At 49.4% G+C, this 15,687-nt stretch overlaps 1 protein-coding gene across 1 annotated transcript; it reads right to left on the reverse strand.

Moving 5' to 3' along the window:
• Window positions 1-6,540: 6,540 nt before the first annotated feature.
• Window positions 6,541-15,687, reverse strand: ENH_00043460 (alpha-glucan water dikinase 1, putative; the record flags this gene model as incomplete). The annotated part of the gene is given in 18 exon segments (XM_013580868.1): window positions 6,541-6,645; window positions 6,820-6,979; window positions 7,203-7,338; window positions 7,548-7,638; window positions 7,875-8,373; window positions 8,659-8,924; window positions 9,074-9,271; window positions 9,467-9,866; window positions 10,142-10,509; window positions 10,673-10,876; window positions 10,882-10,884; window positions 11,136-11,834; window positions 12,025-12,220; window positions 12,403-12,717; window positions 12,996-13,291; window positions 13,902-14,310; window positions 14,805-15,179; window positions 15,452-15,687. Coding segments are annotated over 18 exon segments (4,956 nt in total).

Below are 15,687 nucleotides of genomic sequence, written 5' to 3' on the forward strand. Positions count from 1 at the left end.
CGCAGAGTCAGCCTCCCTCCCTTAGGGACTAGGAGGCGAGCTCCCAGGAGGGTGCGAAACAGACAGACAGATTTGATAAAACTCGTGATTTTGTATTCTTAATCGCTATAGCTGGAGTTTCTAGGAAATGGACTAGCGTAGGGAGCAGTTTATAGACCCTACCCAAGGGACTGAGAGCACGTAGTCGCAGCTGCGGGCGCAGTGCACTACAATTAGACATTTGTAGATTGACGCACCAAATGGGAGCGATACGCGGGGACATGGATTTATTCTCAAGCTTTAAGGCCTAGTGGTCCTTGCCATTAAGTTCAAGGGTTGGAGTTAGCAAGAGGTACTGAAGGTGAACTGCGGCGCACATCCACTCGGTGAAAGGGGAGCAACCGAGGAAGTCTGCGAAGACAGAGTTCATCTAGAAGTGGGAGCTTACGAAGATGTTCTTTGGGGCTTTTCAGGGTGTAGAAGTTTTTTAACTAGTAATGATAGGCATGAACATATTCAGCCAGAACAGATAGGGCAAATAGGAGACGAGCTGACGATCAAGCCATATGGGAGCCCCCTCATCACCCTACAGGCTGCCCGGCTTTGCTTCGCGCTCGAAACAATCTTTGTCCTTCCGACGCGTAGAGGTTTGGGCCCGTCAGCTTCCGCCGCCTGCAGGACGGGCAACCTTCATCGAGGAGGGGTTCAGCTCACCGCAGTAGTAAGTCTGCAGCTATAGACTGAATAGGACTGCACGACGCGAGAGTACACAAAAGCCATCCACCTCAGTTTCCCGTTCAGTTGCTCATCCTGCAGCAGAATCAACTGGTCACTTCTTCCACTTGCACACTCTCCGCAGTGAAACACTAGAAGCCTTCTGTTGCGCTTGCGATGACAAGGCGAGTTATTCACTAGACACATATGATCCTCGCGCACACCTTTCTGAGAAGCACAAACAATTTCACGCACTGGCGAGCTTGGTGAAAATATTGCAGCACTCTTACTGCTACATATTCAGAAACAAAATGTTTTCTCCATCATATCTCGTAGGCTACGAAGCGCTCACCAGCAACGCGACAACGGTTCATCGTACGCGTTAAGCGCGGTAAGCGTCAGTAAACACAGCCACCTGTGGATTCGCGCATAGTCTGACAGAAATGAAGAAAATCTAGGAAATTAACTAGTAGGATATAGACCCATCACGTAGCACTGAGCAGGGATGCAGACAGCTCTCGTGCGCTAATGTGCGTCCGCGCGTGCGACCAGCGCTGTACTTTAGTCCATGAAGAGATACACTCAGTAAACATTCGGTGAAATGCTGGACCGGCGTCATTACGTACACAACCAAGCATCGCCCATAACGACATCTTTTGGGGTATTCTTCCCATGACAGTGTACTTTGGCTCAAGACACCTACATAATATGTTACAGAGAAGCCAGCAAAACACGTCTTTTTCCAGCGTGCAGTTATGCCTGCCTCCGTAGAGGACCTACAGCGCAGCCTGTTTCGAGGCGTCAAAACGCCTGCGCCTCGAGATAACGCGTGCTTTGAACAGTCCAAGCTAAACATGCAACATGTTAATGATACGCCCTGCACCTTTTGCTTGCATCGAAAGTGCAATGCCTGTCTTTAGCAGCGACAAACGAAACAAATGTTTTGGGGCTCACATTCTTTGCTCGCCATAAACTCATGCTACCGAATTCAGGCCTCATTCAGCTGAGTATGCAAACAGCGAGAGGAAAGCAACACCTGTTGAAACACCAAGCGCTAAACCAAAGATCGTTTCACAAAACCGCTACAAGCAAACAGCATTGCAGCCTTCAGTACGTGAAAGGTGAGCACACTCCCCCAAGCCAGCATAAATTCAGCCAGGTAAGTTACCAGTGAAGCAAGCATTCAGCAAGGAGCTTAGCTGAAGGTAGCATCCGCTGGGGCTGCCAGCGTTTGCTTGCGCTTTGAAATGTGGCAGCACTACTTGCGTCGGCTACAACTCCATTTCTCCGTAGTGTGCATACAGAATAAGGATAATGACGAAAACGTTGCTACCCGAAGAAAGTGAGAGTTTGCTACCGATTCGAATAGTGCTCTTGCTGCAAAGGGATAATACACGAAGACTGTATTTTCACATATCGGATTCAGTCTTTTGTTGCACGCCATTGCAGCCAAAATTCCCCTTGAGCAGTTTTTTTAAGCCACGCACAGAAAACGCGATTGATGGTGCAGACTTGGAAAGAATCAATGGGTTGCGAAATCTTGCACTCAGGATAATATCTCTGGGAATAAAGATTATTGCTTGAAATTAATCAAACTGCAGGCCTTCACACAGACTGCGTTTCACCTTGCTTTCAACGTGGAGCACAAAAGAGTTGTCAACGAACAGATCTTCAGCGTTAGCAGGCCGGAAGCTCATAACACTCATCGACTCCTCCTGATCTGCAAGCAGCCGCCGCTTACTCCGGTACACCATGAAAAGATACGTCGCAGAGATCTGCACTCCCAGCGCAAAATATCGTCGCTTTCAGACAAGTGACTTTATCCAGGCAGCAGCCTTCTAGTGGTGTATTTTGCAATATATTCAAACTCAAGCAGATGCATGTCACCTAGGAGCATCACGCCACTGATGCTTTGTTTAACTCATCTAGCACTAATGCGCCAGAAACCTTCACTGCTCAACGATGCGTGCTAGATCCGGTTGATTTCACGAACTTCAGCAGGAGACACTTTCACCTTGTTTTCCTTTTCTAATTGCGTGAATATGCCAAGGATCCAAAGACGAAAGGATGTTCACCTCCGGCGACGCACCGAAACTTCAGCAGATCTTGATTTCGCATTTAAAATGAATGGCACAAAATATATCGAGATGCGGGGTGAACGCAGGTTTTAGTGGCAGGGGTACTAGTGTAGCAATGTTGCCAACAGCATAAAGTCAGATGACTGCAGGAGAGTCTACTCAGCACACTCGCACTCGCCACTTATCGCCCTTTTCTTCACAAAACAGATGACATCACAGCAGCTCGGCATCTAAGGTCTCAGACGGGCTCAGCCTTATCTTCGTGCAACCTGGCACGTCATATCCTTGCTTGTTTTCGCCTCCTATTTTTGTATCGGTTTTCCGGTTTCCCGGATGGCGCCTGCTTTTACGTTCCTTATATCAGGGGGCAAAGGCCCCTCTGCATACTCCGACGGACACTTTTTTGCATTTCCTGGTATCCGTATCTCCATCCTCCATTTAATGGAGGGCTTTCTGGCTTATGCTTTGCTGTAGACCCACGCATCACTACTTCGCCAACTCTATGGAGCCCAGTGAGCTCGATTGACGCAGCGCGTACGTCTGCTTAGCAAAAGACATAGGCGGCTTCACCCTCGCTCCAGGCATCCGGTAGAGTCCTTTTGCCTCTACGTGGTTCTGCAGGCGTAGAACAGTCTGAATCACTCTAACGTCCCCCACTATACCTCTTTCACTCATTCCAAAGCCTGTCAGTCCGTTGTTTCCTGCTGGGGCCTTCTTTTTCCTCTTCTCGGTGGCCCAGCCTCATACACTCTCAACACGGTAATGCCTCTCCCTCAAGCCCCTGCTATCATGGCGTTCTCTGACCTTCTTCGGATTCCTCTTAGTTGCTCTTATTCGCAGTCGCTGGAAATTTGGCGTTGTGCAGCTCTCTGTTTCACCTCTCTGTTAAGGCCAGCCCGGACCGGCGAACAGGGCCGGCGCCATCTGCTCGTTCCACCCTTGGCGAAGGCTACTGCTTCCGGCCACCCACGAGTATCATACCTAACAACCTGGGGAAATTTCCTCAGCTGATGCGCAGCTTGTTATCCACTCTCAGTCGTACAGTCTGCGTGGTCTCCCCCACCTAATTCAATTCTAGGCAGCTCCCCAGCAGTTTAGATTTGGACAGGCTACAGATTCTAACGTGGAGCCGCTACTTCAGCAGTTCCTGTTCTCCCAGATCTATAGTGTCCTTTAGATACGTCTGCCTGAGTATGGATACCGAACTACCTTACGTCCCCACACATGCGATTTACCCACATACCGGCGGAAGCACTGTGGGAACTTTCCTATGCTACAAAGCATGGAAAGGTTCCTACAGTGTTTCTGTCCTCATGCTATAAATTTTTTTGATGTGGCAAATATGCCGTTTTCGAAGGAGCCCACTTGCGCATTCGTGGTAGGTGGTTCACGCTGGCAGTCAGCTGATGGCCATTGTGCTATCAACACAGGAAAGTAAGGGTGCAGCCACGGGGTCCACTATGCAACATCCATAACTCCGTGGCTTGGATTTCCAAGTGCTTTACTTGCTGGTTTAAAGGAGTTTCACTCGGTTTCAGCTAGTGGGCATCTCCGGTGCAGTTCTTCCGGCCGCTCCTGAGATCCGACCGCGGCGGAGGTGCATTCCCTCTTTTAAGGAAAAACGTTTTTTCCGAACTCCCGAGGCATGTATTTCGTGCGATCTGGTATTCTTAATATGAATATGTGATTTGAAGACGTGCTGCTTGTGCTGCTTCCAGAACAGCGCCCCTACTTTCCTTGCACGGAGGCCAGCTCTGCCTTCGTATACTTCCATGGGGGAAGCAAATATAGGAGCATTTCTCAGTGCCACCTTCAGCTGCAATTATTCACGAATGAAAGGCAAACCAACTCCCTCAGGAGAAAAGTAGTTCCAACGAAGGCCCAAAACCGAAGTGGGGGTAATTTCCGCGTTTGCCGCAGAGTCTGCGTCAGTTTGTTCGCAGCAGGGCTGCTGCAGGCTCCGACCCCGGCACTGCAGAAGAGCGTCAAAGGACTGCCCAGTCTACGGACTCTTTTTCCTCTGCAGACTGCTGCCAATTTATTGCTTAGGCGTCTTTAATTGGTTAAACTGTTTTCCTAGAATCGTGTGTTGCGCTGCAGCTGGGGCTTCCCACATGAGACTCTCAGCCCCTTAAGTGAGTGAGTCGATACATGTCGTCTGCTGGTGGTTTAGTTTGACTGAGTAGCATGACTACTTAAGTTGATGTTCTGCTGTCTCCCCTGCGATTAAATGCATCTCGTGTATTTGTTCTTTCTCGTTCACTGAACTCAAACCGCCTTTTAATTTAATTTACACTTTAAACCGTAAGGCAGCTTCACGATTCTTTGGAGAGGGACGTAAACACGCATGATTCACCTCTGCAGACCACGGAGGATTTCTCTCTGCCAACATGATGAAACCCAAATCTTTTGTCTGCTCCTGACAAAAGACAGGATTAAGCGGCTTTAAGTTGATTCACACCTTGCGTATGACCCGAAAGTACCTTATCAAGGAGCATTACGCTTAGCCGCTGCATTACTAACGCAACAATTCCATTCAGATGTGCAGCCCAAAACCACGTAGGTCTCTCTAAGAGGCATTTAATTATGTTTTATTGACCACAGGAATCGCTTGCTAGTCTAGAAGACATACGATTTCACTTGTCAAGTGACTTTTGCATCATAAAAGCCAAACACTTCCGACTTGCCAACGACGCAACCTGCCGGCGTCACGCTGTGAAATGGACCATTTTCATTAGACTGAATTAAGTGTGCAGATAATAATGGGCAAGGATAACAGAAAGAGTCATGTCACCTGGCCTGAGGCACTGGCAAATCCCGAAGGGATTCCTGAATTTACACCAACGCAGAGGACCTCAGTCACTCCGTATAGCCCTTCTATATATGCTACCAGTACATAATTTTGCGGTTGCCTACTGCATGGACTGCCCTACGGAATTAAGGGTGCAATCCATAGCGCGCTGAACTCAAGTAGTGCCGGGTAGGAAGGAAAATAGCTCCACTTGTCGTAGCTAGGAGTTTTTCCCCAGCTTTACAGAGATTTTGGTCTTCAAGACACAGTGCCCTGAATTTGTAAAAGCGAACTGTCTCCGTCATGCAATGCTGGGTACAGCACGCACCTTATATCCCACAGACCGCATACGCCGTTTGACTTCGGCCCTTCGGAAAAAACAAGGCTCAAAGAAAGAGCCCGTTTGTGCACATGCGCTCTCAAAGAGTACGCTTCTTGCGTCAAAGCGACAACGAAATGATTTACCTTGGACGGAATATACATACAACTGGCGTGCCCACCAAAATGCACCAGAATTTGATTGGGGAAGGAGGGAGGGCTAGTTCATCGGGGCGCCAGGTATCTAGTCCCGTTAATAAGCATTGAGTTTTGGCAAACTTATCGTCACTCACCGCGTCGAAAACATTTTGAAGCACAAAAAATCGCATAACAGCTGTCGAAAGAACAGAATGTTATGGGAAATCGAGTAAGATGCTCCTTGCTGATATCGTGCCAAAATAGTGCGGTGATTGGGAATGCAGCCCTCATTTGCTAAAGAGACGCCCATCTTTATTAGAACAATGCATCTAAAGTGTGCATTTAACAAAATCTGGAAGGCAGCATCCGCGTTGTAGTAGTGTCACGCGAATGGTGCTTCACACTACGTAAATAAATGTTCGCAGTGTACCCCTATCTGCAACTACATTTAGATATGCATGTATCCTCCTCCACGTCCACGAAAGTGGCTGTTAACACTTCTGCACCTCCTGACGTTGAGCTCTAAACCTGCGGCCGAGTCTGCACAAGGGCAATTGTATCTTCACCAATGACGACTCCCTCAATGTCTTGCGGGGCTCCGTAAGCCTCTTCAACCAAAAATCCAATCTGCACGCAGCGCAGAGCAACCTCCACTTGCCTGAACTGCCCGAGTGCTATTCTTTGTCTTCAGCTCCAAAATAAAGTATGGGCTCCTGTTGATTTATCTACTTCCAGTTAAGAAAACATGACAACAAAGCCCGCCTTGTCATCTGTTAAGATAACTGGCGAAAATATTCCCACCTTGCTGATCTTCGACAGCAATGCTTGTCTGTAATCTCTGTCGCTAACCAGGCGTTGCCTCCAGTAACACAATGGTAGCCAAACGGCCTTTTCCGCCGGAATAGACTCGAATAAGCCCGCCCCTGCAAACCCTTCGAGGTCTTCACCGTTCGAGTCTGAACTGCACCGGCACAAGAATTAGTCAAAAGAAGGGAATTTGACACAGACACCTAGGTAATCTAAGACATTGACCTCTTGATTCGTAATGTCCTAGCACGATCGGCTGTTTCCGCGTCGATTCCGCCGCCTCCAACAAGGAGTGCCGCTTTAAGAAGGTTGCTATATTCAATCTTTACGCTCCCATTGAGAATAAAATGGGAACCACAGGAGAAACAGTCACCTACCGGAAAATTAGACACGAATCGCACGTCAGAGCGACGCTCTTGCTTGGAAATGCAATCACTTTCGCCTCCCCACAACGCTTCTGCGTCCACCCTAAAGCCCGACCCGCATAATTGCCCACAATGACCTCTCCAAGTCCTGAGAGAGAAACAGCCAGCGAACACGCATAAGAGAATTACTACTGCCCCTTTGTTCTACCAGCGAATCAGTGAAACTGTATGCTGAGTGTGTGCGAAAAGGGAACTCGGAAGCACGCCAAGCCAGGATTGCACAGGAGGCAGATGGGTCTGCTTTAAGGCACACTAAAATGTTGAAATACTACACTGTGCGAATCGCAGCGCCCTCACCTGGGGCCATTTCTCCGTACAACTCCTCAGCGTCCTGTGAAAACGGATTCTTCGTGTGCAAAACGAAGGAATAACGAACAGGAAGAAGCTCCTAAGAAGAAGACATAAATGCAGCATGCCCGGGCTAGTGAAGGAACTCCCCGAACCACACTGCTAAGAGTAATAAAACTGAAGCCGCATTGCCTAAAGACGGCACCTAAAACCGAAAAGCTGCAGCAAAAAGCATTTACTCCAATCCGTTACCCGCCCTGCCCCTGAATGTACTCAACAAAGAGCTTCAGGAACTTTTACGCAAGCAGAAGCTACCGTTGGGTGTCAGCTGTTCACCTGCACAAGAACTGCCATATTGAGTTCGCAGTAATCTCTTGATGCTTTTGTGAGTGAAATCCAAGGGCGTAGTCCGAAGAGCGAAGACCACACTTGGACCAAGGCTTCTGTGCATTTCTTATCACCATTCTTCTTCCAAAGATCTAGAAGGTGAGGGCGCCGACCCATGTTGGCGCTGGAATCGCCGCTGGTCCCGCCTTGTGCATCGCTACTTTGAAGCGCCTCCTTCAGCGCCTCGCGAAGCTCCTTAGGGACTGATATATTTGCAATAGACTTGCGGCATACCTCGAAAATAGCCTCGGCTTCTGAGTTCTTGAGACGAATCGACAGCCGCCTTAACGCATCACTTAGTGAAGCCAGTGCCTGCTCATTCTCAGGAGCATGCAGTGTGCGCTGCAGACTGCCAAAAGGCAAAGCTACTGAGGCTGGAGTCAGCACACCCTTTGGAAGAGATGACATTAACTTGAAGATATTAAGAGACTTCGACCCAACTAAAGACCTAAACACAAAAGACAGCCATCAAAAAACCAGTTTTATCTTAATCAGCTCATTGCTTACAGGTGCCTAAAAGTTTGTACTCTGGATGGCGCAGAGATGAAACATGAAAATTCTAAATCTGGGAACAGCAACTATCGGCTGTACTTGCGAGTGTTTCCTCCATGTGTGAGCTTGGTCTCATCTTTTCTGGCTTTGATCCAGGGAAATCGTAAAACTCACGCGAGTTGTTCATAATATTGCTTTCGAAAGGGACATGGGACATATATAGCTGGAAGCATTGGCTTACGATGTAAATTTCTCTGGAGTTATGGCCCAAGGAGCATCCATAGAGGCATCCAGGATGGCGACATTCCTGTCAGCGTGCTTAATGGATTTTCGAATTTCTTCCTCTTCATGAGTTTCCATCACTAGCTGAGATGCCTTACGGTCGAAGAGACTTGAACAGGTCCTCTGGACCAACGGATCAGGCTTCCACTTCGACGCAGCTGCCACTTTTAAGCTGCTGCCGTCGCGCGTGCACTGAATCTCAACCCACTGACCCGCAAGCCGCTCCTGAGACAAGCAGTAGTGATACGGCAAGACAGCAAAGAAAGATTCATACCAGCTCTCATTTTGAGAAAAAAAATTTTTCGATTCCGAAGCTACGGTCTTGCCAAGCATGGTGTGCACATTGTTTCCCAATGAACTGCAACAACTCTCACCAGCTCGCCACTTTCTGCCTCGTCGAAGCAGACTGCCAACAGCACATGGGCATTTCTCGCACGGACAGACACATGACTGAGTATGTCCGGTGAAACAGCCGCAGAACGAACAAGAACAGCTTGTACGCCTTCGGGAATCTCCTCCTCGCCGCTTACAGCATTGCAGAGCAAGATTGTTGGCGAATCGAATACCTTATCCTGAGAACAGGAAGACACAGTAGGAAATCCCACAACAGGAAGCAGCCCCCATCGACTCCAAAAAACCGACGGCGATTGCAGAGATATCATTACCGGCATCCAGCTCTGCTATTTATAACCGCACGTACGCAGCAGGCCGAGACATACGACAAGGTAATCGACAAAAGGATAAGTTTCTCCAGCAAACTTACGGACCTGAATGCCCGCGAGCTCGTTAATAGTAACAAAATCACCCCTGACCCGCTCAACAACCGAGATGAGCTGCCACGCTGGTAGGCTCGCGGCTTTTCTTAGCAGTGGCTCCAGTCGCTTGATGGAAAATGAAATGCTGAGCAGCGAGGAGCCCCGAAGCACCTCGTCCACGAAAAAGTCAAGCACCTTCTTGTCGGTCCCCACTTGGGCTCCCAAATACTGCGCTTTTGGCCCAAGGCCCTCTTGCACGGAGTCCACTTGTTTACCTACGAATCGAGAAAGTCGGTCTACAAGGGCCTTCAAGAGAAGCGCTGCCTCGCGGCATTCGTTTCTGGAGCTGTCTCCACAGGCGCAACTAGATGCGAGGTCTCCAGATAAATGCTGCCAATCGGCGCACAGGTTCCTGAGAAAGCAGAATCTTGTCCAGTTCACATTGTGTTAGTTCACTGCACGTCATTTCATCAGTGACAAGCTGGAACAAATAGAGATGATGTTTTTGCCTCCACAAATGCAGGAAGCACTACAGCGGAACACCTGTATTCACCTGCAGCCTTTGAGGGTGAGGGTTAAACAAGGAAAAGCGTGGCACACAAAAGCGGGAGCAGTGGCTATTACACTGGTCCTACGCATGCATGAACTCTAGCTGCAACATGGGTACTCCAAGAAAAAACGGCTCACGTCAGCTCAACATTGAATGGATCGTGCGCAGAAAGACAGAGTAGGAGTTCTCGCAGATGTGTCGCAAGCTGCTGAGCATCAAAAGAGGCCGTAGCTTGCAACAGCAATCCCTGCTGTTGCTCCAGGACGAAGTCAAGCATCAGTAGCTCTCTCGTACCAGCGATCTTGGAATCATCAGAAGTGTTAAGGCCACCATTTTCGTTGAGCTGGAAACATATGCGCCGACGAACTTCCGATAAACGCACAAACCGACTGTGGAGCTCCCCGGACCCCATACCATCTGTCCGTTGTCCCATCTCCCCCAACACTGCTTCTACCATGTGGGCAGTATCTCCAGCAAGGTGGGCCCGCGCGTAGTCGAATGCTTTCTGAATGCCCCCGCAACAGATAGCCCGCGCACCGAAACCAATACGGTACGTTAGTCGTAGCATCTAAAATGACGCGCAGCTGTGTCAGCGCTGTATGTTGCTGAAATTGCTCTGATTGCAGATGGAGAGGCACCCTACGGAATAATGCAAACACGCAGCTCACCCGCGCATCTCTAGCATCGTGAACATCCTGTATCACGCTGAGGTAAGACTTAAAGTCGTTGATAAGCTCGTTTATATCCGTGTGCACCATGTGAGGCTCCATTGTAATCTTTCTTTCATAGCTCGCTAGCCGCTCTCTGGTAATGCCGTGGTCACCCAGCACACGCCAAAACGAAGAAATGTCCCCGCGGCTCTCGAGATAAGCGATTACTGCCTGATGGTGAAGCAGAAAAAACAGTGAGAAGGCAATTAGGAGCAGTCAGGAAGATGCGAATTTTGCCAGCATCCTTACATGAACAAAGACTGCGAAGCTGCAGAGCTAGGCACGTTCAAAAATTTTATCTACTTTTCTGCCATATCGTCTGTTGCTGCCGCAGAAACGTAGGAGCTTGAAGATGTTGGGGCGTTTAGCTACGACTCTTCTGAATAGAGATACAGGGGTCAGGGGGCAGTCTGAGTCCTACTCTGCATATGCCGATGTCGTCTGGAGTGGTGTTGTTATGGAGCTTCTGATGCCACTGCTCGTAAAATGAGCCATGTTCCGGTATATGGTGCTTATGCATGATCTCTAGAATTCTGTCTCTTATTGCCTGACCCTGCGAGCCACCTCTTCCCATAGTGCTGAGACACCCTCGAATCAAGTGGCGGTGAGACGGGTAGCTGCGCCAGAGTCTAGCGGCATAGAATGTCAGCGATTCGCATGCATGGGCTAGCTCTCGGGGCTTTGTGTTGTAGTTTCTTTGCCAGTCCAGCAACCCCAAAAATGCAAATCGAGCCCACGTGAACATTAGCTCCCAGAACTCCGTCTCTTCAGCTGCCTCAGCCGTAGCTAGATCCTCATATGCTACAGCATCGTGAGCGGCACGAGCCTTCCCCATCGGGGCACCAAAGCCTTCAGGCAACGGCGCCTCATCCCCCTCCCACTGTCTATGGGACCAGGTCCGCACAAGCTCCGCAACCCTTTGCGCTCGTGTGCCATAATCTGGAGATGAGATAAGCCTTGCCTCGGAGCGCTTCGCAAAGGATTCATAGAACTCGCGCATCAAGTTGTAGCGGTGCATCAATGTCATGTGCTGCCACTCCACCTCAGCCTCCACAATCTTGTCTAGGTACTCGCGATTTTCACCCTTCACTGGCACGTTCTCGACATCCAGCAAGCGTACCTGCAACGGCAGAACAGACTAATTTAACAACGCTGGCACTAGTGTTTCCTCCCCACGTCATAGTATTCACGAGCCCACGAGAGTCATGATGCGAGCGATAGGAGAAAAACCCAGCTCATAACGGGGGCTGAAAGAGGCTGCACATAACCAAAATAATAAAGGTGTACTTTTTCACTTAAATGATGCGTACCTGTATGTCTCGGTTGTCAATAGCTTTGTACCATCTGTCAGCATTTCTTTCTCTGAGGCAACAGGCGAAGCCGTCAAACAGAGGTTCAATGCCAGGGTCTCCTTCAAAGAGAGGGGGAGTTTTCGTTGCTGGGACATGGATCTCTAGATGCTGTAAGAGGCCGTCAGCAGAGTCTTCGAAGGGAGTTTCACAAGCGCTGCGCCCACCAAGCGGTTGAAGACAGATCGACAACGAGGAAAAACCTTCAAGTATTTTCGTGATTTCTCATGGCGAGATTGGAAAGGACAAACGGACGCAGAGAGCTACGGAGAACTTAGAATGCACCCTACTGCGGTTGCCCTGCACTAAATGGAACGCCTCCTCTTGATGTGGGCTTACCGTTGAGGGTCTGCCACAACTGTGTGAGGAGGTCTGACCTCAGGCGGAGGACATATCCACTGGTATCTTCCACCTTTCGCTGTCTGTACGGAAGGTGCGCTCGCACCCTCCCCCTTCCGCTGCAGCTCCGTCTGTCTTCTTCCCATGATGTCAACCATGCCCCACCTCAGTACACAAGGTGTTTGCAGACAAGCTGTGAGGGAAATCAGAACGCTGTGCTTTGAAGGGTCTGCCTCAGTCTTGACCAAAAGCTCCCCAATTCCCTCCGAGAGAGGCACGCGACGCAACGACAGAGCAGTTGTCGCGTCCCTGAAAATGTTAGACGCACTGTTCTAGCACTATGAGAAAAGGTGGCTCGCAGGGTCAGAAAAGTGCATGAGTGCCATTACGGGAAAGCATACCGTTTTTTGAGACGAGGCAGTTCACACTGCGATAAGACCTATTTCCTTCATTTACCCACAAGAATAACTGTAGGGGAGCAAGTTTATCACGGCAAGCGAGGCGCACTAAAAGGCCCGAATTTACTCCTGCGCTGTCTATATATCTGCCTTTTTCGTATTTTTACCTGAATCTACTTCGTAAGGGAGACTTACTGTTCCTGCGCGAACTTGTTGAATGCTTGTTGAGCATCATTCCACTTCTTCTTTCTTTCTTCTCTCTCTTTCTCCTCCTCCGCAGCTCTCAACTCTGCAATCTTTCTGTATTTTTCCCTTAGGGTTTCCCAATAACGATGCGTAGGGAGCTTTACGAAAAAGTCTCCTGTGCGGTCGGCGAACCACCTGTCAGCCATTACCTCTTTCAACACAAACGACACTCCGCACGGCACGGCATCTCCTCTGAAACATAGAGCAACGTGCTGGAAACCCACGCTCCTAGATGTCTCGCAGAACTGAACAAAGCGCAGAAGTAAGTGAAGAAGCACAGCAAAGGCGGTCGTCAAAAAATAGTTTCGGCGCCACGCAGTTGCGGGCCTCGGAACGACACACAGAAATGCAGAAAAAGGAGATTCACATTACCATTTCTACAGCCTTTTCGTGCCCTTGCGTGTGTATACTGTTACTTGTCTGGGGATGAATTGAATATGCCAGTGTGCTGTATGAAACCATGCATCTGGACGTGTATATGCAGCCACAGTGCGCATATGCACGTAGACAAATACGCAAGATTTTGTGCTTATGTGCAGGCGAATACATACATGCAAGTGAGGCTTTAAATGCAGCATATAATGGTAAGCGTCCCTGCGCACAGCTGCTCACTAGAAAAATCAACTTTTATTTGCGCATAAGCGGCGCAGGTATTACCGAGCTTAGCCACAATCACGAATGCACATAATATACATCACTACAAAATCTGTGTGTATGAAGGCAGTGTAACGCGAAAAATCTCGTTAGGAGACTTAAATCGCAAAGGCACAAAGTAACTTCGCTTGCATAGCATGTGCACATGAGCGGGACTCTATGGCTACGTATAGGCAGAAGCAACTTCACGCTTTAATATACCTCAAACAGGGTTTGTGCCGCTTTGTTGTCGATTGGATAGTGCGCAAAAGTTCCGTAGAGCGTCTCAAGGTGGCACTGCTCTTCTGGAGAGTCCTTGGAGTACTGCTGTTCATCCAAGTTTCTTTCCTTCCCAGGTCGGCTTCGGTCTGTCCCATCCGCAATTTTCGTGGCTTCAGCTTTCAGTCCGTGCTGCCGCTCATCTTCTTGCTGCCGATTACTGTCAACGTGCATGAGCATCTTGTTCAGTTCCATGCGTTTCCATGGACTTGTTTGAGTCTCTGCTGTTCCCCAGTGCAGCAAAAGAGCAGCCGGCCAGTTGCAGAAGATTTCCAAGCCGCAGGCATCCTTGCTAACGAATGTCAATGCCAGAAGCTGCATGTCGCCGTCGTTGACTGGAATTCGCCAGTAGCTGCGCGCACCAGATGGCGCAATTAGATTGAGGAAATAGATGCAAAAATGCGTTTGTAGAGGGTAGCTCAGCGAACCTACCCCGGAAAAACACAGAACTTAGGCAGGAACGCCATATGCGTATATCCAGATTTGGTTGTGAATGGATCCCATTTGCCATGTGCACATACCGAAATACGAACAGATAAGATTCATGGAACGCCACACAAACCAATCAAGGTTATGTACACAGTTCTCCCTTGTGTGGAGCCTTCTAAAACCAGCTAACGCCAAGCAGAAAGGTTCCCGGAGCGAGGAAAACAATGGGACTCCTTGGTATGCTGGTGTTGTTTTCCATGTGCTGCCCCGACAAGGTGACACAAAAATTGCAGAGTTTGCCTGCTCCTAAGGATACAGTTCGTGAGGTGTATGGAGGGCGCCAAGAAGATGGTCCAAAAAAGAAGCACCGAAAAATCGGAATTTACGTATGTGCTCGTGTCTAGCTGGCGCACTCACTGTGCGGTGGACGGCTTGATGTGCTGAAGTGGCTGTGACTTCTTGTATGCATCAATGGCCTTTAGGAAGGCAGTTCTAGACACCATCTGCTTAAGTGCCTGTTTCAGATGAAGCATGAAGTTCGTAGACGGCCGGCCCGGAGTCGTCTGCTTGAACCACTCATGGGGAGGGGAGTGAAGTACAAAAACCAAGTACTCGGGGGCTGCATCTACAGGGAAACTCAAGTCCAGAACCGGCGGCGGAGAGGAGTTGGGAGACGGAAAGGGGATATCGGTCGCCGTCTCGCCAAACTGTACCGGCGAGCCATTACTCCGCAGCTGTTCCCTGAACTCGCCTTCGGGCGGTAGCCACTCCCCTGGGTTCCTGGCTACACCCCTGCAGCGCCACAAGCACCAAAACTCGAGTGAGTTGACGTAACGGGCATGCAAAAATCATGCTCTGTCGGGCTGGGATGACTTTAACTAAACAAGCAGCATCAGTTTACTAGCCAAAAATCGATTAACTACTCCGCGAGCAGCAGGGCAGTACAGCACCTGTACGAATCGCTTTGCTATTCGTCGCAAAAAGTTACGCGGTTAGCTCAATGAGCACGGAAAAGGGCTATGCCAATGATGTGCCGGCTAGGTCTCGTGCAGCCTCAGCCTTACCAGTGCAGTAAGAGCTTCTTAGATGCCTCGTGTGGTCCAAAAAAAGGCTCCTTAAAGGAAAAGAGAACCTGTGCCACCTCCCTGTCAGAACCTGAGCTCTCAGGGTGCCTTCGGACGGTGCACAAAAGGCAGCGCCCGCCATCAACCGGTAGCTCGACGACACATGCATTTGCATCTGCGCCCTCGAGAAGAGGCAGTGCCTCTTGCTGCTGCTGCTCCTGTTTTTCGTTCGCCAT

This window comes from Eimeria necatrix, genomic scaffold, assembly GCF_000499385.1.
Source record: "Eimeria necatrix Houghton genomic scaffold, Enh_scaff323, whole genome shotgun sequence".
Taxonomy (NCBI): Eukaryota; Apicomplexa; class Conoidasida; order Eucoccidiorida; family Eimeriidae; genus Eimeria; species Eimeria necatrix.